Genomic DNA, 26,901 nt, shown 5'->3' with positions numbered 1-26,901 from the left:
TTCTCAGATGGAGTTTGGAGACACTCAGATGTACAAAGTGACTAAAGAAGCTCAGAGGATGCAGAGCGAGGTGATCTTCATCTTCATCTTCATCTTCACACTCAACGTCTTCAGCTTCATGCAATGTCTATCTTTGGTCATTTTTAACTGGAGAGACCAGATGAGTCATACATACAATACAAGACTGTAGCTAAAACACACAAATCTAAATCCCAAAATACTCTAAAACACTAAATATGGACAATAATTAAGACCCAGAGAAGTAACAGGTTGTCTGTGTGTGAGATGATTAGATATCAGGTTTTATTCTTTATTCTCTCTCTCTCTCTCTCTCCCTCAGAGAGAGTACCGGAGGGACTATGAGGAGCACATTAAAGGTCAAGCCTTGGTGGACGCAGACCAGACTCCTGCATACCTCACAGCCTGCCACGCTAGCAGCCTGCTGAGCGAGGTAACGCACACACACACACACACACACACACACACACACACACTTTCACAAGTGATAACAAGTGAAGACGTGTTGATGGTTCTACAGAAGGAGTACCGTAGGGACCTAGAGAGGGACATCGTGGGTAAAGGCATGGAGCTGAGCGCCGACGTCCTCGACATGCAACGAGCCAAGAGAGCCTCTGAGATCCAGAGCCAGGTGATGACTTTATTAAAATGATGTACACATGAAAATACAAATCTTATTCCTCAATAGCAGATTCATTTTCCACATGTGTATGTGTTGTTTGAGTAAACATTAAAATGGTGTGTCACAGAGGTCCTACAAGCAGACGGATCAGCTCAGAGAAAACTCCTACGGGACGGTCACAGATACTCCTGAGCTGCTGCACGCCTCCTACCTCAAAGACGTCTACAGCCAGGTGTGTGTGTGTGTGTGTGTGTGTGTGTGTGTGTGTGTGTGTGTGTGTGTGTGTGTGTGTGTGTGTGTGTGTGTGTGTGTGTGTGTGTGTGTGTGTGTGTGTGTGTGTGTGTGTGTGTGTGTGTGTGTGTGTGTGTGTGTGTGTGCTTCCATCACAAGGATGCTGGTAGTTCTGTTGTGACGAAGACTTCCTGTCCCCTCTGTCCTTATAGAAGAAGTACAAGGACGAGGCGGAGCGTCTGAAGGGACGCTACAGTCAACTTTCAGAGACACCGGAGATGGAGAGAGTCAAAGCCAACCAGAGACACATCAGCTCTGTGAGTCTCTATTGTTATATTAATTTGTTATAACATCTGAGACAGCTTCATCATTTCCTAACAGAATGACCTCAGTTCCCCTGTTGATGCTCTGACTGTGTTTTTAAAGCAGCTCTCTGTCGCCCTCTAGCTGCAGTACTGCTGGGACTCAAAGCTGATGAGAGGCCTCATGTCTTCAGTCACAGAGACGCCAGAGATCGTCCTCGCCAGGGAGAACGCCAAGAGGATCAGTGACGTATGTACACATCCACATTAGCTCGTATACGTCCACATTAGCTCGTACACGTCCACATTAGCTCGTATACGTCCACATCCACATTAGCTTGTACACGTCCACATCAGCTCGTACACGTCCACATCCACATTAGCTCGTATACGTCCACATCAGCTCGTATACGTCCACATCAGCTCGTATACGTCCACATCCACATTAGCTCGTACACGTCCACATCAGCTCGTACACGTCCACATCAGCTCGTATACGTCCACATCAGCTCGTACACGTCCACATCAGCTCGTATACGTCCACATCAGCTCGTCCACATCAGCTCGTATACGTCCACATCAGCTCGTATACGTCCACATCAGCTCGTATACGTCCACATCAGCTCGTAGACGTCCACATCAGCTCGTATACGTCCACATCAGCTCGTATACGTCCACATCAGCTCGTACACGTCCACATCAGCTCGTATACGTCCACATCAGCTCGTATACGTCCACATTAGCTCGTACACGTCCACATCAGCTCGTACACGTCCACATCAGCTCGTATACGTCCACATCAGCTCGTATACGTCCACATTAGCTCGTATACGTCCACATTAGCTCGTATACGTCCACATTAGCTCGTATACGTCCACATTAGCTCGTATACGTCCACATTAGCTCGTATACGTCCACATTAGCTCGTATACGTCCACATCAGCTCGTATACGTCCACATCAGCTCGTATACGTCCACATCAGCTCGTATACGTCCACATCAGCTCGTATACGTCCACATCAGCTCGTATACGTCCACATTAGCTCGTATACGTCCACATTAGCTCGTATACGTCCACATTAGCTCGTATACGTCCACATTAGCTCGTATACGTCCACATCAGCTCGTATACGTCCACATTAGCTCGTATACGTCCACATTAGCTCGTATACGTCCACATTAGCTCGTATACGTCCACATCAGCTCGTATACGTCCACATCAGCTCGTATACGTCCACATTAGCTCGTATACGTCCACATTAGCTCGTATACGTCCACATTAGCTCGTATACGTCCACATTAGCTCGTAGACGTCCACATCAGCTCGTATACGTCCACATTAGCTCGTATACGTCCACATTAGCTCGTATACGTCCACATTAGCTCGTATACGTCCACATCAGCTCGTATACGTCCACATTAGCTCGTCTCGATGGTGTGAAGGCATTTAGAAGAAGATTACATGAAGCTACTCTGCTCAGGTCTGTTACAGAGAGGAAGTGGGTCGTGGCACCGCCGTCAAGGACACACCTGAGATGGAACGAGTCCGACACAACCAGGAGAACATCAGCTCGGTCTGGACACACACACGCACACACGCACACACGCACACACGCACACACTAACTAAAGAGCTCTTCATATCTTCCCACCAGGTGAAGTACAAGCAGAGTTCGGTGAAGGCCTCCAGTGTCGGAGTGACTCCAGAACTGGAGAGAGTCCGACAGAACCAGGAGAACATCAGCTCGGCAAGACACGCGCACACACACACACACACATGCGTGTACAACTTCTCAGAGTGATGTCATATGTTACATCATGTGTGTGTAAACAGGTGAAGTACCAGCGCGACCTGCAGCAGATGAAGGGCCACAGCTGCACCGAGCTGGACACACCTGAGTACAGGCGTGTCAGGAGGTCACAGGACTCCGTCTCAATGGTACCGGCCTGGTGGGAGGAGCTAACACGAATGACGTGGCACCGCGGGTGGGGCTGAGGCACCGCTACTAACGCCCGAAACCACCAGGGAGCATGGAGGACAGAGCACCGTGTTTTTGTGTGTGTGTGTGTGTGTGCGTGTGTTACTGGAGGTCCTCAGGTAGACCTGAATCCAGACACAGGACCAGGTCTCAGGTCCAAGACCTCCAGAGTGTTAGCGCTCAGTAAGGGTGTAAATAATAGTAAAAGATTTTTCAAAAACATTCCCTGTGTGTGTGTTTTATTTGCTCACTGACCAAATACACCCTGACATGTGTGTGTGTGTGTGTGTGTGTGTGTGATTTCTAACACTAATGTGTGTGTGTGTGCCAACCCTTTATATTTCCATGACGACTCCATGACGCTATGGTTTTTTACCAACAGGCCAAGTACCACGAGGACTTCGAGCGGGCGCGCGGCCGAGGCTGCACGCCGGGATTGGACGAGCCCAGCATGGAGCGCTACCAGAGAGCCAATCAGATGATGGGAGAGGCGGGATACGGCAAAGGGATCCACCCACAGGAGATGGACAGACGACCTGGAGGCATCATCGTAGGTCAGTGAGCTCGCCTTGTTTACGTACAGTACTGTTTCACAATAAAAGGATACTGTTTCACAATAAAAGGATACTGTTTCACAATAAAAGCATACTGTTTCACAATAAAAGCATAAAGTTGCACAATAAAAGCCGTGATGCATTTGATGTCTTCAGTTTGTTTTATTGTGGTTCTCTTTATGTGTTTGTTTGCTGCGTCGCTGGAGAAGAACTTTCTCTTTTAAACAACACAAACTCTTCTCCTCTGGGTTCCCAGGTTGTTTTAATAATTTGATGTAATATTTGTTTTAACTTAACTCTTTTCAGCCCACGTGGACACATGCAGGCTTTTATTTTCCTTTAATGATTATCTTCTTTTATTAGAGCTGAAATCTCCCTCCTCTGAGAGTGTTGTAGTTCTTTTCATTGAGTCCATGTAAACACTTTCCCTCCCGTCTGAAGACCTGAAGGTGTGGAGGACCGACCCAGGCTCCATCTTTGACTGTGACCCTCTGGAGGACGACGTCCAGTCCAAGAGCCTCCGCAGGATGTCTGGTACTTCACCTGAGTCACGGAAAATAAACTGAACCACACCGGCCTTCTGTTTATTCACAGTGTTTGCTTTACAGATGGAGATATTGTCTTATTGTCAACAAATCCCAAGAAAAGATTCAAACCAATATGATGAATACGCACTGTTTCCTCCTGTTTGTTTGATCAAAATTCAAGCTATATATGTTTGTGTTTTTAAAGATCCAGTAGGAACCAATGGGCTTGTAGCTGACAGTCACAAACAGGAAGTCAGACATTATTGAGAGACGCACGAACACGTTTTGTTCTCATGGTGATTTGTTGACAATAAGAAAAAAACATCCCGAGCCTTTAAACATGTTTTATGTATCTTTGTTTGTTCTTATTAGATTATTATTTATTGTTCTTCCTCTTCCTCTTCCTCTCCTGCGCTGCCCCCTGGTGGCGCCCTCCTGTCAGAGCGGGTCGAGCGCCGGCCGCTCTCCCAGCAGTCCGTCAGCTCGCTGACCTCTGACCTCTGGGACCACAGCAGCGCTGAAACCCCCGGTATCTTCTCTCATATCATCTCCTTCTCTCATATCATCTCCTTCTCTCATATCATCTCCTTCACTCATATCATCTCCTTCACTCATATCATCTCCTTCACTCGCATCATCTCCTTCACTCACAGCATCTCCTTCACTCATAGCATCTCCTTCTCTCATATCATCTCCTTCACTCATATCATCTCCTTCACTCATATCATCTCCTTCACTCACAGCATCTCCTTCACTCATATCATCTCCTTCACTCATATCATCTCCTTCACTCATATCATCTCCTTCACTCATAGCATCTCCTTCTCTCATATCATCTCCTTCACTCATATCATCTCCTTCACTCATATCATCTCCTTCACTCGCATCATCTCCTTCACTCACAGCATCTCCTTCACTCATAGCATCTCCTTCTCTCATATCATCTCCTTCACTCATATCATCTCCTTCACTCACAGCATCTCCTTCTCTCATATCATCTCCTTCACTCATATCATCTCCTTCACTCATATCATCTCCTTCACTCGCATCATCTCCTTCTCTCATATCATCTCCTTCACTCATATCATCTCCTTCACTCATATCATCTCCTTCACTCGCATCATCTCCTTCACTCACAGCATCTCCTTCACTCATAGCATCTCCTTCTCTCATATCATCTCCTTCTCTCATATCATCTCCTTCACTCATATCATCTCCTTCACTCATATCATCTCCTTCACTCATATCATCTCCTTCACTCATATCATCTCCTTCACTCATATCATCTCCTTCACTCATATCATCTCCTTCACTCATATCATCTCCTTCACTCATATCATCTCCTTCACTCATATCATCTCCTTCACTCATATCATCTCCTTCACTCATATCATCTCCTTCACTCATATCATCTCCTTCACTCATATCATCTCCTTCACTCATATCATCTCCTTCACTCATATCATCTCCTTCACTCATATCATCTCCTTCACTCATATCATCTCCTTCACTCATATCATCTCCTTCACTCATATCATCTCCTTCACTCATATCATCTCCTTCACTCATATCATCTCCTTCACTCATATCATCTCCTTCACTCATATCATCTCCTTCACTCATATCATCTCCTTCACTCATAGCATCTCCTTCTCTCATATCATCTCCTTCTCTCATATCATCTCCTTCACTCATATCATCTCCTTCACTCATATCATCTCCTTCACTCATATCATCTCCTTCTCTCATATCATCTCCTTCACTCATATCATCTCCTTCACTCATATCATCTCCTTCACTCGCATCATCTCCTTCTCTCATATCATCTCCTTCACTCATATCATCTCCTTCACTCATATCATCTCCTTCACTCGCATCATCTCCTTCACTCACAGCATCTCCTTCACTCATAGCATCTCCTTCTCTCATATCATCTCCTTCTCTCATATCATCTCCTTCACTCATATCATCTCCTTCTCTCATATCATCTCCTTCACTCACAGCATCTCCTTCACTCATAGCATCTCCTTCTCTCATATCATCTCCTTCTCTCATATCATCTCCTTCACTCATATCATCTCCTTCACTCATATCATCTCCTTCACTCATATCATCTCCTTCACTCATATCATCTCCTTCACTCACAGCACCTCCTTCACTCACAGCATCTCCTTCACTCACAGCATCTCCTTCACTCACAGCATCTCCTTCACTCACAGCATCTCCTTCACTCACAGCATCTCCTTCACTCACAGCATCTCCTTCACTCACAGCATCTCCTTCTCTCATATCATCTCCTTCTCTCATAGCATCTCCTTCTCTCATATCATCTCCTTCACTCATATCATCTCCTTCACTCATATCATCTCCTTCACTCGCATCATCTCCTTCACTCACATCATCTCCTTCACTCACAGCATCTCCTTCACTCATAGCATCTCCTTCTCTCATATCATCTCCTTCTCTCATAGCATCTCCTTCTCTCATATCATCTCCTTCTCTCACATCATCTCCTTCTCTCGTATCATCTCCTTCACTTCCCCCGAACACTAACAGGACGACGGTGAACCTGAAGGAGACGCAAACCTGCATGTCTTTTCCTGTAAAGTCTCTAATCCACAAACAAAACAGAATAACTCTCCTCACAGGTTCTTCTACCAGTTTGAATCAGAGGAGGCTCCTCTTTCCACCACTCAGACGAGGAGGAGGACAAACTGTCTCATATTGTGTCCGTCTGTCTGTCTTGTGTTCCAGCTCCGGTCCTCCCTGGAGCGTACCATCAGGGCGTCCACCAGCAGCAGCAGCAGCAGCATCATCACGGCTACATGCACCAGACCAGCATGTCGTCCGTCAGATCCGTCACCTCCCCACCGCACGCTGCCACCATGGTACGTTCCATCATATCAGGGTTTTTATTTTAATATTAATTTTCTATTATTTGTTATTTATTATTTATTTTAGGATAAATATCGCTGGTTTCATGCAGCTGGCATAATAATCATAAATATTACTATAAGTAAAGCACACAGTTATAAAGTCTGTAGCGTAATGTGTCTTTTTTAACGATGGATTAATGCACATTTTCCATTCGATCTATACAGAACATGCTTTTAACAGAATATGTGATGTATTAAAAATAATAGAAAACATAATAGAGGATAAGAAGGGACTCTGGGGATTAATTATGTCACATTTTATTTTGATTATATAGAATATGAAATGGTCTTTTTTGGATTTGATTTATTTAAATTCCTCTTTTTTATGCTATTTGATGTTATTATATTTATTAAACTTGTTCTGTACACATATATGTGTGTATCTAAACGTTTATGTGTGTAGAGGTTTGTATCTACTGTACATACAAAACATAGAAAATAATAGAAAATAAAAATATACAAATAAAATAAAATAGAATAAATAAATAAAACACAAGAAAATAAAACAAAACAAATTAAAGTGAAACAGAATGAAACAGAACAAAAAATAAATAAAACAAAATTGAATTTAAAGAAAGCAGCTTTCAGTCCACGTCATTGGAACTGTATGAACAGGATCAAGAGAATAAGGGGTCACATGTGGAACCTCTCCCTCTGGTCCTGCAGCGGGTCTACCGGGCGCTCTACGACTACGCGGCTCAGGACCACGACGAGGTGTCCTTCAGGGACGGCGACGTCATCGTCAACGCGCAGGCCATCGACGAGGGCTGGATGTACGGCACCGTGCAGCGCACCGGCAAGTCGGGCATGCTGCCGGCCAACTACGTGGAGTTCTGCAACTAGAGGAGGAGGGAGAGCTAGACCCGCCCCCTCACTGTCACTGCTAACCAATCAGCAGTCAGGGATGTTCTCTGCATTTCAGGGACACGGTGAGGTCACAGCCAGATGTGTAGGATCTAATAAAAACATGCAGCCATGACACGATACATAATCCATCACAGACAAATCAGTGAGCGGGAAATAGACCAGAATGCAATGCAGCTGCAGGGACAAGTATAACATATTTATATTTCTGCCCATTCGCTTCTTCTCTAGGGTGTTATTGAAAGGCATTCTGGGAAACGTAGTCAATCACTAACTAAAGAAGAAGCAGTTGTGGCTGAAAAAAAAAATACAAAATAACAGCTGGAATACAGTGAACATCACAGACTGCTGATTCAAGCTGATGGAGAGTCTGAGGACGGAGGTTTTATCACATTAACGGGACAGTAGTGAAGTTTAGAAGTGTGGTTGTTTGAGGTACTTCTACCTAGTTTGTGTAGTACTACAGTAGATGTACTACAGCTTCAGTTCTTTATCACAAAGGTCCGTCTGACAGCAAGTTAAAGAGGTGAAAGTATTCTAAATATAGCTTAAAACTTAAACTGATATAGATTCTTTTAGTGTCTAAAACATGTCCACAGCAGTACATCTACTGTAGTACTCTGACTAAGTAGAAGTACCTCAAACAAACACACTTCTAAACTATCACTACTGTCCCTTTAAGGAGGAAAGAAAAGTAGGAAAGTTTAAATCTCGCATGCTGTCGACAAGTTATGTCGAATATTACAACTAGAGGAGGAAACGAGACGCATGACGAGAGAAGCTCTGAGAGATTAGAAGTCATTTTTATATGAACTGCTGCAACACACTATCATATTATTCACGTATTCTTTCTTCAGCTATTGGAATAAGATGGTTTTTGTATAGTGGAGAAAAGAAAGCAGTTCGGTCTGATTCTCGGGTTAAAAGGTTTGAAATGAGTTTGTTTTCTTAATGTCGTTAAATGCAAAGAGAAGACTGAAGTGAGTCACCTTGTGTTTCTCATAGAGCTCCATTAAAAACACACGAATGAGCCACATCGTAGCTCAAACACTCACTAGAGCAGCAAACGTGGATTCATCCACCGCAGAAAATAGTCCCCTATAGAATATATCTATGTGTGTGTTTGTAAAAGATTTACATCTCCAGTAGGAACCAATGGGCTTTGAGCTGAGAGCCACAGACAGGAAGTCAGACCGCATTAACAGACGGACTGTTTGGGTTTTTAATTTGAGTTTTTTTTTGGACAATAAGAAAAAACATTTTTACCTTTTTAAGGATGGAGGAGAGTTAAAGAGGAGCAGAGGAAACGTTCTGTGTTTCAGAGAATAAAGAGTCAATAACGTTCTGTATTGTGGGGGGGGGGGGGGGGGGGGGGGGTACGCGACCAAAGGAAGGAGGGACGAGTTTTTAAGAAGTCAAGAATAACAAAATAAATAGGAAGAGAGTTTAGAGATCTCTCAAATTGAGTCAGTTATTTATCCTGAGCTTTAAGGTTCAGGTGAGTTTAGTTTTACTTTGAAGGATCACAGCTGCTCACTCACCTCTGTTTGTAAAGGACTTCACTAACTCCCTGTGTCTCTCTCTGTTTCTCTTTATAACTATAAACACACACACAGAGGCAGTGTTACGTGGACTGCAGGTCTGAACAGACTGTGTGAGACTCTTTTGATACGCGGGCTCCCGTCTGATGTTTGTATCCAGTGAGTCGTGTTTTTAGGGTTCGTTGTCTTGCTGTGCTTTGGTTGCGTCCCGGTCGTGTAGACGAATAGAAACGTCGCTCCGCTGTGATTCTAGCTGGAGAGCGTTTTTGATTTCATAAATACTAGATGCAATAGAATATAATTTACTCAGTATTCATATGTTAACTGTGTTGATTTTGGAAGAGGCGCTTTGTGTCGTTTTATAAAAATCTGGCATCTGAGGATTTTTTGGCTTCTTTGTAAAGTTTTCGATTTAGTCTGTATGTCATCACAGATAGTACCAAGTTTATTTACATATTATTTGAAATTATGTATCACTCATTCTCAGTTGTGTTTTGTTTGCCATATGATAATTACAATGTGTTTCATGTGGTAGAAATAAAAAGAGATAATTCAAACAGTCATGTTTGGTTCTTCTCGTTCCGAATCTTACTGTTAATCAGAATTTATACACATATTAATTCATGTTACATATTACAATTACTATGTGCTAATATATTTAGGCATTAACTGTGGAATTACTTGAGGAATAAAATACATTATGGACTTTTAAGAGCTAGAATAAAAGTCATATGTGCCCAACACAAGTGGTTTGAACCCAATATGTTACTACTAGAAAACAATGCCTGTTTTATTGTGTTTACGAACATATATAGACATAGACAAACCGTTAGAAATCATTTTAATAGCTGGTATTATTTGTATACTAATAAAGAATCCGTCAATTAGTTGGTTTCACTCTTTTATTTTGAAATTTGGTCCAGGAACTTCCTTTTTTCTTTTTTACATCTGAAACAGTTAATATGCCTTTTTAAGTTATATTTATTCTTTTTAGATTAAAAAGTCCAATTCTAGAATTGTTTTTGTTTAAAAGTGGGTCATTTTAGCAGCAGTCATGAAAGAAATATTGTTTTATTCTGATTGATTTCCGGACGGCCTATACTTCCGGTGTTTCGTTGAAACCAGTTCCCCCGTAGATTTGTATTTCCACCGAAATGTAACCTGAACACAGAATCCTCTTAATGTTCCTCTTAAAATAAATGCTTAACTTCAAACTACTCTTAGTTTGACACCAACTAGTTAACTTAACGACGCTTAACCACAACTTAACCAAAGTCGCTGAGGACAGGGTTAAGAGAGGGACAATTTGAACGGTTAACAGACTTCACCACAACACCTACTGGTCCGTATCTTTTGCGCATGCGTACTTATAATAATAGTACCGGAAGCGGCTCTCACACAGCCTGGCTGTCTCCCTACACACTGACTGAGAAAACGCACTGATTTCGGCTTCAAAAATGATGAAGTGTCTCCCTAAACTGCTGCTGCTAGCGCTGTTAGCCTTCCCGGCGACCCTCCTCATCAAAGGTAAGTCTTAAATATGGCGGCTCGGGGTGGTTGAACTGTGTTTAATTAGCTAATGAGCTTCAACATGCTAGTTTTAGCTAGCTCGGCTAACGGAAAGCCGTTGACATGTGCTAGCTTAAAGTAACTGGATATATAAAAACGAGGTGCTTTTTCACTCTTCAGTGGAGTTTATAACATATTTAAATGAAGCGCTTTCTTATTTTTATTGTGTAATAGATGACGTTTATAATACACCGTGTGCAAATGCATGCCGTTTATCTGCCTGCTTAGACTGACGTGTCCTTAGCCTGTTAGCTGTTAGCCATGGAGCTAACTAGCTCTGTTAGCTGTTAGCCTCTGAGCTAAGTAGCTCTGTTTGCTGTCACTCAGTCACATCAGAGGTAAATATTGTACTCTTTACTGTCCTACATCTCAGTTATTATACTTTTTACTGTACACATTTGAGATAAACTGAAGGATGAAGTGTTCCTTATGTGTTGTTGATGAATGTTTGTGATAAACTGAAGGATGAAGTGTTCCTTATGTGTTGTTGATGAATGTTTGTGATGAACTGAAGGATGAAGTGTTTCTTTATGTGTTGATGATGAATGTTTGTGATAAACTGAAGGATGAAGTGTTCCTTATGTGTTGATGATGAATGTTTGTGATAAACTGAAGGATGAAGTGTTCCTTATGTGTTGTTGATGAATGTTTGTGATGAACTGAAGGATGAAGTGTTCCTTATGTGTTGATGATGAATGTTTGTGATAAACTGAAGGATGAAGTGTTCCTTATGTGTTGTTGATGAATGTTTGTGATGAACTGAAGGATGAAGTGTTTCTTTATGTGTTGATGATGAATGTTTGTGATAAACTGAAGGATGAAGTGTTCCTTATGTGTTGTTGATGAATGTTTGTGATGAACTGAAGGATGAAGTGTTTCTTTATGTGTTGATGATGAATGTTTGTGATGAACTGAAGGATGAAGTGTTCCTTATGTGTTGTTGATGAATGTTTGTGATGAACTGAAGGATGAAGTGTTTCTTTATGTGTTGATGATGAATGTTTGTGATAAACTGAAGGATGAAGTGTTCATTATGTGTTGATGATGAATGTTTGTGATAAACTGAAGGATGAAGTGTTCATTATGTGTTGATGATGAATGTTTGTGATAAACTGAAGGATGAAGTGTTCCTTATGTGTTGTTGATGAATGTTTGTGATGAACTGAAGGATGAAGTGTTTCTTTATGTGTTGATGATGAATGTTTGTGATAAACTGAAGGATGAAGTGTTCATTATGTGTTGTTGATGAATGTTTGTGATGAACTGAAGGATGAAGTGTTTCTTTATGTGTTGATGATGAATGTTTGTGATGAACTGAAGGATGAAGTGTTCCTTTATGTGTTGATGATGAATGTTTGTGATGAACTGAAGGATGAAGTGTTTCTTTATGTGTTGATGATGAATGTTTGTGATGAACTGAAGGATGAAGTGTTTCTTTATGTGTTGATGATGAATGTTTGTGATGAACTGAAGGATGAAGTGTTTCTTTATGTGTTGATGATGAATGTTTGTGATGAACTGAAGGATGAAGTGTTCCTTATGTGTTGTTGATGAATGTTTGTGATGAACTGAAGGATGAAGTGTTTCTTTATGTGTTGATGATGAATGTTTGTGATAAACTGAAGGATGAAGTGTTCCTTATGTGTTGTTGATGAATGTTTGTGATAAACTGAAGGATGAAGTGTTTCTTATGTGTTGATGATGAATGTTTGTGATAAACTGAAGGATGAAGTGTTCCTTATGTGTTGTTGATGAATGTTTGTGATAAACTGAAGGATGAAGTGTTTCTTTATGTGTTGATGATGAATGTTTGTGATAAACTGAAGGATGAAGTGTTCCTTATGTGTTGTTGATGAATGTTTGTGATGAACTGAAGGATGAAGTGTTTCTTTATGTGTTGATGATGAATGTTTGTGATAAACTGAAGGATGAAGTGTTTCTTTATGTGTTGATGATGAATGTTTGTGATAAACTGAAGGATGAAGTGTTCCTTTACGTGTTGATGTTGAATGTTTGTGATAAACTGAAGGATGAAGTGTTTCTTTATGTGTTGATGATGAATGTTTGTGATAAACTGAAGGATGAAGTGTTCCTTTACGTGTTGATGTTGAATGTTTGTGATAAACTGAAGGATGAAGTGTTCCTTTATGTGTTGATGTTGAATGTTTGTGATGAACTGAAGGATGAAGTGTTTCTTATGTGTTGATGATGAATGTTTGTGATAAACTGAAGGATGAAGTGTTTCTTATGTGTTGATGATGAATGTTTGTGATAAACTGAAGGATGAAGTGTTCCTTTATGTGTTGATGTTGAATGTTTGTGATAAACTGAAGGATGAAGTGTTTCTTATGTGATGATGATGAATGTTTGTGATAAACTGAAGGATGAAGTGTTCCTTTATGTGTTGATGATGAATGTTTGTGATAAACTGAAGGATGAAGTGTTTCTTATGTGATGATGATGAATGTTTGTGATAAACTGAAGGATGAAGTGTTCCTTTATGTGTTGATGATGAATGTTTGTGATAAACTGAAGGATGAAGTGTTCCTTTATGTGTTGATGATGAATGTTTGTGATGAACTGAAGGATGAAGTGTTTCTTTATGTGTTGATGATGAATGTTTGTGATAAACTGAAGGATGAAGTGTTTATGTGTTGATGATGAATGTTTGTGATAAACTGAAGGATGAAGTGTTCCTTTATGTGTTGATGATGAATGTTTGTGATAAACTGAAGGATGAAGTGTTTCTTTATGTGTTGATGTTGAATGTTTGTGATAAACTGAAGGATGAAGTGTTTATGTGTTGATGATGAATGTTTGTGATAAACTGAAGGATGAAGTGTTTATGTGTTGATGTTGAATGTTTGTGATAAACTGAAGGATGAAGTGTTTCTTTATGTGTTGATGATGAATGTTTGTGATAAACTGAAGGATGAAGTGTTTATGTGTTGATGATGAATGTTTGTGATAAACTGAAGGATGAAGTGTTCCTTTATGTGTTGATGATGAATGTTTGTGATAAACTGAAGGATGAAGTGTTTCTTTATGTGTTGATGTTGAATGTTTGTGATAAACTGAAGGATGAAGTGTTTATGTGTTGATGATGAATGTTTGTGATAAACTGAAGGATGAAGTGTTCCTTTATGTGTTGATGTTGAATGTTTGTGATAAACTGAAGGATGAAGTGTTCCTTTATGTGTTGATGTTGAATGTTTGTGATAAACTGAAGGATGAAGTGTTCCTTTATGTGTTGATGATGAATGTTTGTGATGAACTGAAGGATGAAGTGTTCCTTTATGTGTTGATGTTGAATGTTTGTGATAAACTGAAGGATGAAGTGTTCCTTTATGTGTTGATGTTGAATGTTTGTGATAAACTGAAGGATGAAGTGTTTATGTGTTGATGATGAATGTTTGTGATAAACTGAAGGATGAAGTGTTCCTTTATGTGTTGATGTTGAATGTTTGTGATAAACTGAAGGATGAAGTGTTTATGTGTTGATGATGAATGTTTGTGATAAACTGAAGGATGAAGTGTTCCTTTATGTGTTGGTGTTGAATGTTTGTGATAAACTGAAGGATGAAGTGTTTCTTTATGTGTTGATGATGAATGTTTGTGATAAACTGAAGGATGAAGTGTTTCTTTATGTGTTGATGATGAATGTTTGTGATAAACTGAAGGATGAAGTGTTCCTTTATGTGTTGATGTTGAATGTTTGTGATAAACTGAAGGATGAAGTGTTTCTTATGTGTTGTTGATGAATGTTTGTGATGAACTGAAGGATGAAGTGTTCCTTATGTGTTGTTGATGAATGTTTGTGATGAACTGAAGGATGAAGTGTTCCTTATGTGTTGTTGATGAATGTTTGTGATGAACTGAAGGATGAAGTGTTCCTTATGTGTTGTTGATGAATGTTTGTGATAAACTGAAGGATGAAGTGTTTCTTTATGTGTTGTTGATGAATGTTTGTGATGAACTGAAGGATGAAGTGTTCCTTATGTGTTGTTGATGAATGTTTGTGATGAACTGAAGGATGAAGTGTTTCTTTATGTGTTGATGATGAATGTTTGTGATAAACTGAAGGATGAAGTGTTCCTTTATGTGTTGATGTTGAATGTTTGTGATAAACTGAAGGATGAAGTGTTTCTTTATGTGTTGATGATGAATGTTTGTGATAAACTGAAGGATGAAGTGTTTATGTGTTGATGATGAATGTTTGTGATAAACTGAAGGATGAAGTGTTCCTTATGTGTTGTTGATGAATGTTTGTGATAAACTGAAGGATGAAGTGTTTCTTTATGTGTTGTTGATGAATGTTTGTGATGAACTGAAGGATGAAGTGTTCCTTATGTGTTGTTGATGAATGTTTGTGATGAACTGAAGGATGAAGTGTTCCTTTATGTGTTGATGTTGAATGTTTGTGATAAACTGAAGGATGAAGTGTTCCTTTATGTGTTGATGTTGAATGTTTGTGATAAACTGAAGGATGAAGTGTTTCTTTATGTGTTGATGATGAATGTTTGTGATAAACTGAAGGATGAAGTGTTCCTTTATGTGTTGATGATGAATGTTTGTGATAAACTGAAGGATGAAGTGTTCCTTTATGTGTTGTTGATGAATGTTTGTGATAAACTGAAGGATGAAGTGTTCCTTTATGTGTTGATGATGAATGTTTGTGATAAACTGAAGGATGAAGTGTTCCTTTATGTGTTGATGTTGAATGTTTGTGATAAACTGAAGGATGAAGTGTTTCTTTATGTGTTGATGATGAATGTTTGTGATAAACTGAAGGATGAAGTGTTCCTTATGTGTTGTTGATGAATGTTTGTGATGAACTGAAGGATGAAGTGTTCCTTATGTGTTGATGATGAATGTTTGTGATAAACTGAAGGATGAAGTGTTCCTTATGTGTTGTTGATGAATGTTTGTGATAAACTGAAGGATGAAGTGTTCCTTATGTGTTGTTGATGAATGTTTGTGATGAACTGAAGGATGAAGTGTTTCTTTATGTGTTGTTGATGAATGTTTGTGATAAACTGAAGGATGAAGTGTTCCTTATGTGTTGTTGATGAATGTTTGTGATAAACTGAAGGATGAAGTGTTCCTTATGTGTTGTTGATGAATGTTTGTGATAAACTGAAGGATGAAGTGTTCCTTATGTGTTGTTGATGAATGTTTGTGATGAACTGAAGGATGAAGTGTTTCTTTATGTGTTGATGATGAATGTTTGTGATAAACTGAAGGATGAAGTGTTCCTTATGTGTTGTTGATGAATGTTTGTGATAAACTGAAGGATGAAGTGTTCCTTATGTGTTGTTGATGAATGTTTGTGATAAACTGAAGGATGAAGTGTTCCTTATGTGTTGTTGATGAATGTTTGTGATGAACTGAAGGATGAAGTGTTCCTTTATGTGTTGATGTTGAATGTTTGTGATAAACTGAAGGATGAAGTGTTCCTTTATGTGTTGATGTTGAATGTTTGTGATGAACTGAAGGATGAAGTGTTCCTTTATGTGTTGATGATGAATGTTTGTGATAAACTGAAGGATGAAGTGTTCCTTTATGTGTTGATGTTGAATGTTTGTGATAAACTGAAGGATGAAGTGTTCCTTTATGTGTTGATGTTGAATGTTTGTGATGAACTGAAGGATGAAGTGTTCCTTTATGTGTTGATGATGAATGTTTGTGATAAACTGAAGGATGAAGTGTTCCTTTATGTGTTGATGTTGAATGTTTGTGATAAACTGAAGGATGAAGTGTTCCTTTATGTGTTGATGTTGAATGTTTGTGATAAACTGAAGGATGAAGTGTTTATGTGTTGATGATGAATGTTTGTGATAAACTGAAGGATGAAGTGTTCCTTTATGTGTTGATGTTGAATGTTTGTGATAAACTGAAGGATGAAGTGTTCCTTTATGTGTTGATGTTGAATGTTTGTGATAAACTGAAGGATGAAGTGTTTATGTGTTGATGATGAATGTTTGTGATAAACTGAAGGATGAAGTGTTCCTTTATGTGTTGATGTTGAATGTTTGTGATAAACTGAAGGATGAAGTGTTTATGTGTTGATGATGAATGTTTGTGATAAACTGAAGGATGAAGTGTTCCTTTATGTGTTGATGTTGAATGTTTGTGATAAACTGAAGGATGAAGTGTTCCTTTATGTGTTGATGTTGAATGTTTGTGATAAACTGAAGGATGAAGTGTTTCTTTATGTGTTGATGATGAATGTTTGTGATAAACTGAAGGATGAAGTGTTCCTTATGTGTTGTTGATGAATGTTTGTGATGAACTGAAGGATGAAGTGTTCCTTATGTGTTGTTGATGAATGTTTGTGATAAACTGAAGGATGAAGTGTTTATGTGTTGATGATGAATGTTTGTGATGAACTGAAGGATGAAGTGTTCCTTATGTGTTGTTGATGAATGTTTGTGATGAACTGAAGGATGAAGTGTTTCTTTATGTGTTGATGATGAATGTTTGTGATAAACTGAAGGATGAAGTGTTCCTTTATGTGTTGATGTTGAATGTTTGTGATAAACTGAAGGATGAAGTGTTTCTTTATGTGTTGATGATGAATGTTTGTGATAAACTGAAGGATGAAGTGTTCCTTATGTGTTGTTGATGAATGTTTGTGATGAACTGAAGGATGAAGTGTTCCTTATGTGTTGTTGATGAATGTTTGTGATAAACTGAAGGATGAAGTGTTCCTTTATGTGTTGTTGATGAATGTTTGTGATGAACTGAAGGATGAAGTGTTCCTTATGTGTTGTTGATGAATGTTTGTGATGAACTGAAGGATGAAGTGTTCCTTATGTGTTGTTGATGAATGTTTGTGATGAACTGAAGGATGAAGTGTTCCTTATGTGTTGTTGATGAATGTTTGTGATGAACTGAAGGATGAAGTGTTTCTTTATGTGTTGATGATGAATGTTTGTGATAAACTGAAGGATGAAGTGTTCCTTATGTGTTGTTGATGAATGTTTGTGATGAACTGAAGGATGAAGTGTTCCTTATGTGTTGTTGATGAATGTTTGTGATGAACTGAAGGATGAAGTGTTCCTTATGTGTTGTTGATGAATGTTTGTGATAAACTGAAGGATGAAGTGTTCCTTATGTGTTGATGAATGTTTGTGATGAACTGAAGGATGAAGTGTTCCTTATGTGTTGTTGATGAATGTTTGTGATGAACTGAAGGATGAAGTGTTTCTTTATGTGTTGATGATGAATGTTTGTGATAAACTGAATGATGAAGTGTTCCTTATGTGTTGTTGATGAATGTTTGTGATGAACTGAAGGATGAAGTGTTCCTTATGTGTTGTTGATGAATGTTTGTGATAAACTGAAGGATGAAGTGTTCCTTTATGTGTTGATGATGAATGTTTGTGATAAACTGAAGGATGAAGTGTTTCTTTATGTGTTGATGATGAATGTTTGTGATAAACTGAAGGATGAAGTGTTCCTTTATGTGTTGTTGATGAATGTTTGTGATGAACTGAAGGATGAAGTGTTCCTTATGTGTTGATGATGAATGTTTGTGATAAACTGAAGGATGAAGTGTTTCTTTATGTGTTGATGATGAATGTTTGTGATAAACTGAAGGATGAAGTGTTTCTTTATGTGTTGATGATGAATGTTTGTGATAAACTGAAGGATGAAGTGTTCCTTATGTGTTGTTGATGAATGTTTGTGATAAACTGAAGGATGAAGTGTTCCTTTATGTGTTGATGATGAATGTTTGTGATAAACTGAAGGATGAAGTGTTCCTTATGTGTTGTTGATGAATGTTTGTGATTAACTGAAGGATGAAGTGTTCCTTATGTGTTGATGATGAATGTTTGTGATAAACTGAAGGATGAAGTGTTTCTTTATGTGTTGATGATGAATGTTTGTGATAAACTGAAGGATGAAGTGTTTCTTTATGTGTTGATGATGAATGTTTGTGATAAACTGAAGGATGAAGTGTTCCTTATGTGTTGTTGATGAATGTTTGTGATAAACTGAAGGATGAAGTGTTCCTTTATGTGTTGATGATGAATGTTTGTGATAAACTGAAGGATGAAGTGTTCCTTTATGTGTTGATGTTGAATGTTTGTGATAAACTGAAAGATGAAGTGTTCCTTTATGTGTTGATGAATGTTTGTGATAAACTGAAGGATGAAGTGTTCCTTATGTGTTGTTGATGAATGTTTGTGATTAACTGAAGGATGAAGTGTTTCTTTATGTGTTGTTGATGAATGTTTGTGATTAACTGAAGGATGAAGTGTTCCTTTATGTGTTGATGTTGAATGTTTGTGATGAACTGAAGGATGAAGTGTTCCTTTATGTGTTGTTGATGAATGTTTGTGATTAACTGAAGGATGAAGTGTTTCTTTATGTGTTGTTGATGAATGTTTGTGATAAACTGAAGGATGAAGTGTTTCTTTATGTGTTGTTGATGAATGTTTGTGATGAACTGAAGGATGAAGTGTTCCTTTATGTGTTGATGATGAATGTTTGTGATAAACTGAAGGATGAAGTGTTCCTTTATGTGTTGATGTTGAATGTTTGTGATGAACTGAAGGATGAAGTGTTCCTTTATGTGTTGATGTTGAATGTTTGTGATAAACTGAAGGATGAAGTGTTCCTTTATGTGTTGATGATGAATGTTTGTGATAAACTGAAGGATGAAGTGTTCCTTTATGTGTTGATGATGAATGTTTGTGATAAACTGAAGGATGAAGTGTTCCTTTATGTGTTGATGATGAATGTTTGTGATAAACTGAAGGATGAAGTGTTCCTTTATGTGTTGATGATGAATGTTTGTGATAAACTGAAGGATGAAGTGTTCCTTTATGTGTTGATGTTGAATGTTTGTGATAAACTGAAGGATGAAGTGTTCCTTTATGTGTTGATGTTGAATGTTTGTGATGAACTGAAGGATGAAGTGTTCCTTTATGTGTTGATGATGAATGTTTGTGATAAACTGAAGGATGAAGTGTTTCTTTATGTGTTGATGTTGAATGTTTGTGATAAACTGAAGGATGAAGTGTTTCTTTATGTGTCGATGATGAATGTTTGTGATAAACTGAAGGATGAAGTGTTTCTTTATGTGTCGATGATGAATGTTTGTGATAAACTGAAGGATGAAGTGTTCCTTTATGTGTTGATGATGAATGTTTGTGATAAACTGAAGGATGAAGTGTTCCTTTATGTGTCGATGATGAATGTTTGTGATAAACTGAAGGATGAAGTGTTCCTTTATGTGTTGATGTTGAATGTTTGTGATAAACTGAAGGATGAAGTGTTCCTTTATGTGTTGATGATGAATGTTTGTGATGAACTGAAGGATGAAGTGTTCCTTTATGTGTTGATGTTGAATGTTTGTGATAAACTGAAGGATGAAGTGTTTCTTTATGTGTTGATGTTGAATGTTTGTGATAAACTGAAGGATGAAGTGTTCCTTTATGTGTTGATGCTGAGTGGTTTATTTTATTTTGAACAATGCTCCATCAGGGCCGATGGCGAGCGCCCAGGACCTGACTGAGGATGAGGAGGCTGAGGCCGTGGATGAAGATGTCGTGGATGACGTGGCGGACGAGGACGACGAGGCTGAAGTGGAAGACGACGAGAACGTAGAGCTGGTGAGACAAAAAATAATAATAATCGCATCATTCGGATGATTCTGTCTCTTTTTAAACATTATTCATCTGTTGTTACGCTGGAGGGATTTAATGTGATTAAACACGTGGATTATGTAGTTAATATGAACATTTATTATTTTCTGTTTAAAAATGCTTCTTTGTTGTTTCTAATTTAGTTTTAAAAGTCAACAGACAGGAAGTTTGACAGTCTTTGTCTTGAAGCAAAAACTCTGCTAATATGAGGATTTTTAGGCTTTTCTATGAGTTTCAAATTAAATGTGTTTTTAACCGGCAGACAAAAACTGTTTCACTCTTCTCCTTCTTCTCCTACTACTTCCCCTTCAACTCCTTCTTCTCGTCCTCGTCCTCCTCCTTCTTCATCTTCTCCTTTTCTAGAGTTTTCTTATTAAAGTCCCTGTAGCTCTTTAAAGTCGTATCAGGAAGCTGATGACCTTTTTATTTTAAGCACATTTAGCTTATTTAGTAGAGTTAAAAACATCTGGTTCTGTTTCTTGAGGGAAGGAAAACGATGTGAACGAGTGAGGACATAACCTCACATAAAGCTCCTGTTGAAGTTAAACTTGTGTTTGTTTGTAGACGGAAGAAAAAGAAGAAGAAGAAGAGGAAGCGTTGGTCGGAGAAGTGAAGGCTTCTCCCAACGCTGACACCACCATCCTCTTCGTCAAAGGAGATGGTAAGAACTCTTTTCCTCTGAAGAGAAGTATACGAGCTGGTCGAATCCTCTAAATGCAGAGGAAAGGTGCCTCAATGCCTCCTTTCTTATCTCCTGAAGCAAAGGAAACACTGGACCTTCCTTAATGAAAGGAGATGATGCCGCCCCACAATTTAATTTAAATTCCAACCTTTGGAATGAAGTTTAAGATCATCTTTGACCACAGCTGTGGTGAAACGAGACGTCACTAAAGAAAACGCAATATTTCAGACGTGTAACGACAGAATGAACTCTTCTTTTCCTTCTCCACCTTCTTCAGACTTCCCTGCCAACGAGATCGTGAAGTTCCTCCTCGGTTTCTCCAACAAAGGACCAGAGAACTTCGTAGTTGAGTCTCTGGACGCCTCCTTCCGTTACCCACAGGTAGGTCCTCCTCCAACCACGACCTTTAACCTCTCAGGACAACCAATCAGTGTTTAAAGCAACAGGAGGAGAGCTAGTAACGTTAGCAGCACCGCTAACGGCTAACCAACGGAGGTTCACTTCAGTTACACTATGATGCCTTCAGGCTCTGCTCAGTGAACATGAGTACTGGCTGAAGGTCCATTATAACGTTATCATGATGTGTTCACATGTCATCTGTAAAATGTAGTTTTGGTGATAAACTTGAATGAATCCAGTAGTTTGAAGGAGATGTGTTCACGTTAATATAAATAGATATTAGAGATGAATTATGAGCTGTTTACCTTCATAACACGAGCTCTAAGAACATTATTATACTTCTAATAGATCAATTAAAATAAAATCGTTTTCTTCCTAATCATTTCAATTGTGTTTTTATGCAAAAATACTATAAAAGACTTAAACAAAGTAAAAGGAAACATTTGATGACAACAGATATTTTAGTCAAGTAGCTATAAACCTTTTCCAGATTCTAGTAAACATGAATAAAAACTGATATTATCAACATTTCATATTTTCACTAATCTATTTGTGAGTTGAGCGCTCCAGGTAAGAATCTTCTTCTTCTACCTTTCTCCTTCTTTCTCCCCTCCTCCTCTCAGGATTACCAGTTCTACATCCAGAACTTCACGGCCCTCCAGCTCGGCATCGTGGTCCCGGCCTCCAAACAGGCGACCTTTGAGTACTCCTTCATCCCAGCGGAGCCGATGGGGGGGCGGCCGTTCGGACTCGTCATCAACCTCAACTACAAGGATGGAAACGTAAGAAGTGCCAGCTTCTAGCTTATTATTGTGTATTATCTCTAGCTTCTACTAATAGTAGATAACGTAAGAAGCACCAGCTCAGTCCTCCGACATGTGAATCAGTGAACTATTTCTCATCTTCACGTCTGAAAGGCTCTGCAGGACGGAGCTTACAGTCTCGTTTTAACCCTTTCACAGCATCATTTATTCCTTCAGAGTTGATGAAACGTGTCGATTGTGGAGTTCTAATCTGTATTTGTTGTGTTTCCTCTTTCTGTAGGGAAACGTTTTCCAGGACGCCGTGTTCAACCAGACGGTCACCGTCACAGAGCGAGAGGACGGACTAGACGGAGAGACGTAAGCGATTGCATCGTATTTATTTAATTGTTCTGCGTCTCTGCCGTCGTTTATTCCTCCGTCTCCGTCTCTCAGGATCTTCTTGTACGTCTTCCTGTCGGGCCTCGGGCTGCTGGTGGTTGTCGGTCTTCACCAGCTGATGGAGTCCAGAAAGGTACGAATATTTAAAACACAAACAAACAAACAAACAAACACTGGACCGTCTGTATCTGGAAAATCAGTCACAACAGTGAAAGAAAATGATCATTTATCTGTGAAAAATACAAAACATTCACCTTTTTAAATAACTCTGTGAAGCTCAAGCTGTTGGTCTCAGATGAATCAATCATGACTTCATAGTTTCACAATTTAATGTTTCTACACAATCTGTTTAAAGTGAAGGCTTTATTAGAGGAGACACTTCTAATGACAACATGAAGAATAAAATGTTTTTTGTTTCTGAGGGAAGTGTTTGTTGCCTATGATGAGTTCAAGGACCGTCGGAAAGATGAAAATCAATGAACCGATAGTGTCGTTTATTTACAGCTTCTGGTTGTGATACACGGTGTAGTTTTATAGACTAAATGATGAATTATTATTTCTACCGGTTTGTTCTCAGAGGAGACGTCCAGCTGCAAAGGTGGAGATGGGAACTTCAAGTCACAATGATGTCGACCTCAGCTGGATCCCTCAGGAGACACTCAACCAGATCAGTAGGTCACTCTAACTCACTCCTCTAACTCACTCCTCTAACTCACTCCTCTAACTCACTCCTCTAACTCACTCCTCTAACTCACTCCTCTAACTCACTCCTCTAACTCACTCCTCACACACCTCTACACTCTCCTTCTCGCTCGCTCGCTCTCTCTCCCTCTTCGTCTCTCACTCCACTATCTTCAGACAGTATTTTGATTAGAAGAAGTTCATCATTTATAACTGAGCTAGTTGGCTCGTGTTGTGATAAATTCTCCTCACTTGACGATGAAGAACCGTTTTTCCTCTTTTATCTCGTTGATGTTTTTCTCTCCTCACAGAATCAGCTGTTTGTTCCTCTTCCTGTTTCACCTTTAACCTCACTGTGCATGAGGTCACTCACTCTCTCTCTGTTTCCTCTCTCCTCCTTCCTCGCTGTCATGTTTACCTCTTCAGTGCAGAGTCGCAGAGGTGAGGTGTGTGTGTGTGTGTGTGTGTGTGTGTGTGTGTGTGTGTGTGTGTGTGTGTGTGAGAGAGAATGTGAATGCAGTGCTGATGTTGTTTCTCACTTTTGCAAATGGAGCTTCTTAGCAGTAGATGCTTTGAAAGTGTTTCATTAAATGTTGTGGTGAAGCGCTGACGTCACTCTGAGGCGTGTGTTTGTCTTACTCAGCGTTTCTCTTCTTTCTCTCTCAGACAAAGCGTCTCCAAAAAGATCTCCTCGCAAGAGGAACCAGAAACGCTCAGCCGGCTCGGACGAGTGACGGGCGCCATGAACACACGGTGGTGAAACCATACCACCGGTGAAGGAGGAGGAAGAAGAGGAAGAAGAGGAAGAAGAGGAGGAGGAGGAGGAGGAGGAGGAGGAGGGCGGCCACACTCTGTCCTCTCTACTGAAAAACTTTAACCAGTGCCAAGCACAGCAACGACTGGCTCTCTACTTAAAGCTTAGAAACTGTTGCATGCACACACACACACACACACACACACACACACACACACACACACACACACACACACACACACACACACACACACACACAGTGAAACGGTTCGTCCTGTTTTGGGTTCAAACGGCACATTTTTCTCTAAAGATTGTTGGTTTTTCTTTAGATGATATTTAGTTTGTTGAAGCTGATCATGTGATCGTTGTTTGTTTACGTCCCTCTCTGGTGTAGAGCTGCAACTAAACTAAGAGTAGAAAATCAATTAAGTCAAAGAACAATGAGCCAAAACATGTGAAATGTCTCCGTTCTCTCTTCTATTGTTCTGATAAGATCTTCAACTGAACATCTTTGACTTTAGAACGTAATAATAATCTGAAGAAGTCGTGTTTTCTACAGATGATCAAACGTTATGCAGACGACTTGATGCTGGACGTTGCAGCTCCACTCTTGTGAGTGAAGGAGACTCTTTGACTTGTTTTTATCTCTTAGTTATTCTGCTGTCGCTTCTCTCATTTCACCGTCTGGTTAGAACGTCCTTGCAGACTTTATTAAACAGACGTGTAGCGGAGTCGAGTCTTCGTCCTGCAGACGGCAGGAGGGCACTTTGTATGTGGAAGTAAGTTAAACATGGAGGCGGCTTGCAGGAGCTTCCACAGTGTTGTAGACTTCTATCATAATCTTTGTTGTGGACGGGAAAAACAAGCAATTTAAATTCAGGCTGGGTGTGAATCTAAAGACCTTTTATTCCCTGAGGTCGTGAGCAGGAAGTGAGCGGAGATCAACCGGCCCTTTAAACCCTGAGCTCATCATCACGACGCCTCGCCGTGTGCCTGTTTTTCTACTTCTCTCGTCTGTAAAATGTCCAAACTTCTGTTTTCTGTTCAAAATCAGAGCGACAATAATTTGAGTCTATTTTGTTTTCTTTGAATTGTGAAAACTGGCCGAAGCACTGGTGTAAATACTGTCTGATGGACCAGAGCAGAACTTACTGAGCTAATTTATTTGAGTGACAGATTGGGTTTAAACAAGGGGCGGGGCGGGGGCGGGTGTTTGTGCACTGTTTTTTATTTCACCACTAGGGGGCGACACCGACTCTCTTTAGGACTCTGTTCTAGAGTTTAGTCCTTTTAAAGCTCCGTGTCTCTGAGAGGAATCCAACTGTAGCTGCGTGTCGAACTCTTAAAGCTGCAGAACACACCTGAGTATCCAGGGGGCGGAGCTTAAGTCTCTCTTTCTAAAATAAACGAGGCTGTCATTCAGAGAAACGTGCTAATACTTTTTATTTGCTTTTAAATGTGCAGGAAATAAACGTTGATGATTTGCTGTCGGCTCAGTTTCTATTTGTTTCTGCTCATTTTAATCCGATTTCACTGGAGCTGGATGTTAAACTGTTAACTGTTAATAAATCACATTATGCTGCAAGAATCAGGTGATGAATAAGATGAAGATCTTGATCAATCGTCACTTTTAATGCAGACATGTCAAACATGATTTTAGCTCCTCACAGGTGATGTGCTTGTTTAATGTTTTAACATCTAGGTTTTGAATTGTTCGTCGGGCAAAATGGAATTTGTAGATTCTCTGGGGCGGAGGTGTGAACACACCACGACCACACAAACACGTCATGAGTGCTGCCCCCAGAAAGACGAGCGCTCCCGGCTCGCCGATAAATGTCCAACGGTCGGTCGGCTTGTGAGGTCGCAGCCTGATCAGAGAAACCCGTCGTTCAAAATGTCCCCGAGGATCCTGTCCATCGCGCTCCTCCTGCTCTCGGTGTGTCTGTGCGTCCAGTCCTTTGCAGGAAACGGTGAGTACCAAACGACCACCACACGTTGAGATGAGACTAATTATAATTATTTGTCATAATTATTCCACATCTAGCTGTTAGTGGAGGACGGCTCCGTGTGTCGTCTGTTGCTCCCATATTCTAAAGATTTAACGTGTGTGTGTGTGTGTGTGTGTGTGTGTGTGTGTGTGTGTGTGTGTGTGTGTGTGTGTGTGTGTGTGTGTGTGTGTGTGTGTGTGTGTGTGTGTGTGTGTGTGTGTGTGTGTGTATCACACCCTGTGGATGTGTCCGCTTCTCAATCGTCACAAAAATTATTTATCTTATCAGTTTTTATTACATTATATATTTACATTCATTTATTTAACTGTTTATTTATATATATTCTATTCAGTTCAACTTCAAAGTAAAATAAAAACTAGGAGCAGATATAACTGATATTGACTGAGCCACCACATGTCGATGTGTTGCCTTGTTAAGATACTTAACCCCAAAGTGG

At 39.7% G+C, this 26,901-nt stretch overlaps 2 protein-coding genes across 6 annotated transcripts in view; both read left to right on the top strand.

The window, feature by feature from the left end:
- Positions 1 to 8,271, top strand: part of LOC142937477 (LIM zinc-binding domain-containing Nebulette-like) — a 63,980-nt gene extending 55,709 nt beyond the window's left edge. Inside the window, exons 5-8 of one of the 4 annotated variants that reach the window (XM_076080430.1) lie at positions 3,534 to 3,705; positions 4,147 to 4,239; positions 6,987 to 7,111; positions 7,835 to 8,271. In XM_076080430.1, coding sequence (XP_075936545.1) covers positions 3,534 to 3,705; positions 4,147 to 4,239; positions 6,987 to 7,111; positions 7,835 to 8,011 — 567 coding nt within the window. In that variant the 3' untranslated portion in view covers positions 8,012 to 8,271. Of the gene's footprint in view, positions 1 to 2,839; positions 2,891 to 3,533; positions 3,706 to 4,146; positions 4,240 to 6,986; positions 7,121 to 7,749 lie in introns of all 4 variants that reach the window. The other 3 variants (XM_076080432.1, XM_076080431.1, XM_076080433.1) reach the window with 3 other exon arrangements.
- A 2,669-nt stretch (positions 8,272 to 10,940) lies between these two features.
- On the top strand, positions 10,941 to 25,942 carry ssr1 (signal sequence receptor, alpha). 2 transcript variants are annotated; one of them, XM_076080520.1, is made up of 10 exons: positions 10,941 to 11,100; positions 20,638 to 20,765; positions 21,363 to 21,459; positions 21,758 to 21,861; positions 22,503 to 22,661; positions 22,924 to 23,000; positions 23,076 to 23,154; positions 23,599 to 23,692; positions 24,129 to 24,143; positions 24,369 to 25,942. In XM_076080520.1, the coding sequence occupies exons 1-10, from the start codon at positions 11,031 to 11,033 to the stop codon at positions 24,434 to 24,436; spliced, it is 891 nt and encodes a 296-aa protein (XP_075936635.1). In that variant the 5' UTR covers positions 10,941 to 11,030; the 3' UTR covers positions 24,437 to 25,942. The 2 variants fall into 2 exon arrangements, with proteins under 2 accessions (XP_075936635.1, XP_075936636.1); XM_076080521.1 differs by lacking the exon at positions 24,129 to 24,143.
- Positions 25,943 to 26,901: the final 959 nt, after the last annotated feature.

This window comes from Anarhichas minor, unplaced genomic scaffold, assembly GCF_050575085.1.
Source record: "Anarhichas minor isolate MPS153535 unplaced genomic scaffold, ASM5057508v1 ptg000074l, whole genome shotgun sequence".
In the NCBI taxonomy this organism is placed as follows: Eukaryota; Metazoa; Chordata; class Actinopteri; order Perciformes; family Anarhichadidae; genus Anarhichas; species Anarhichas minor.
The sequence above is the reverse complement of the archived record's forward strand: the minus strand, read 5'-3'. Positions and strand labels throughout refer to the sequence as shown.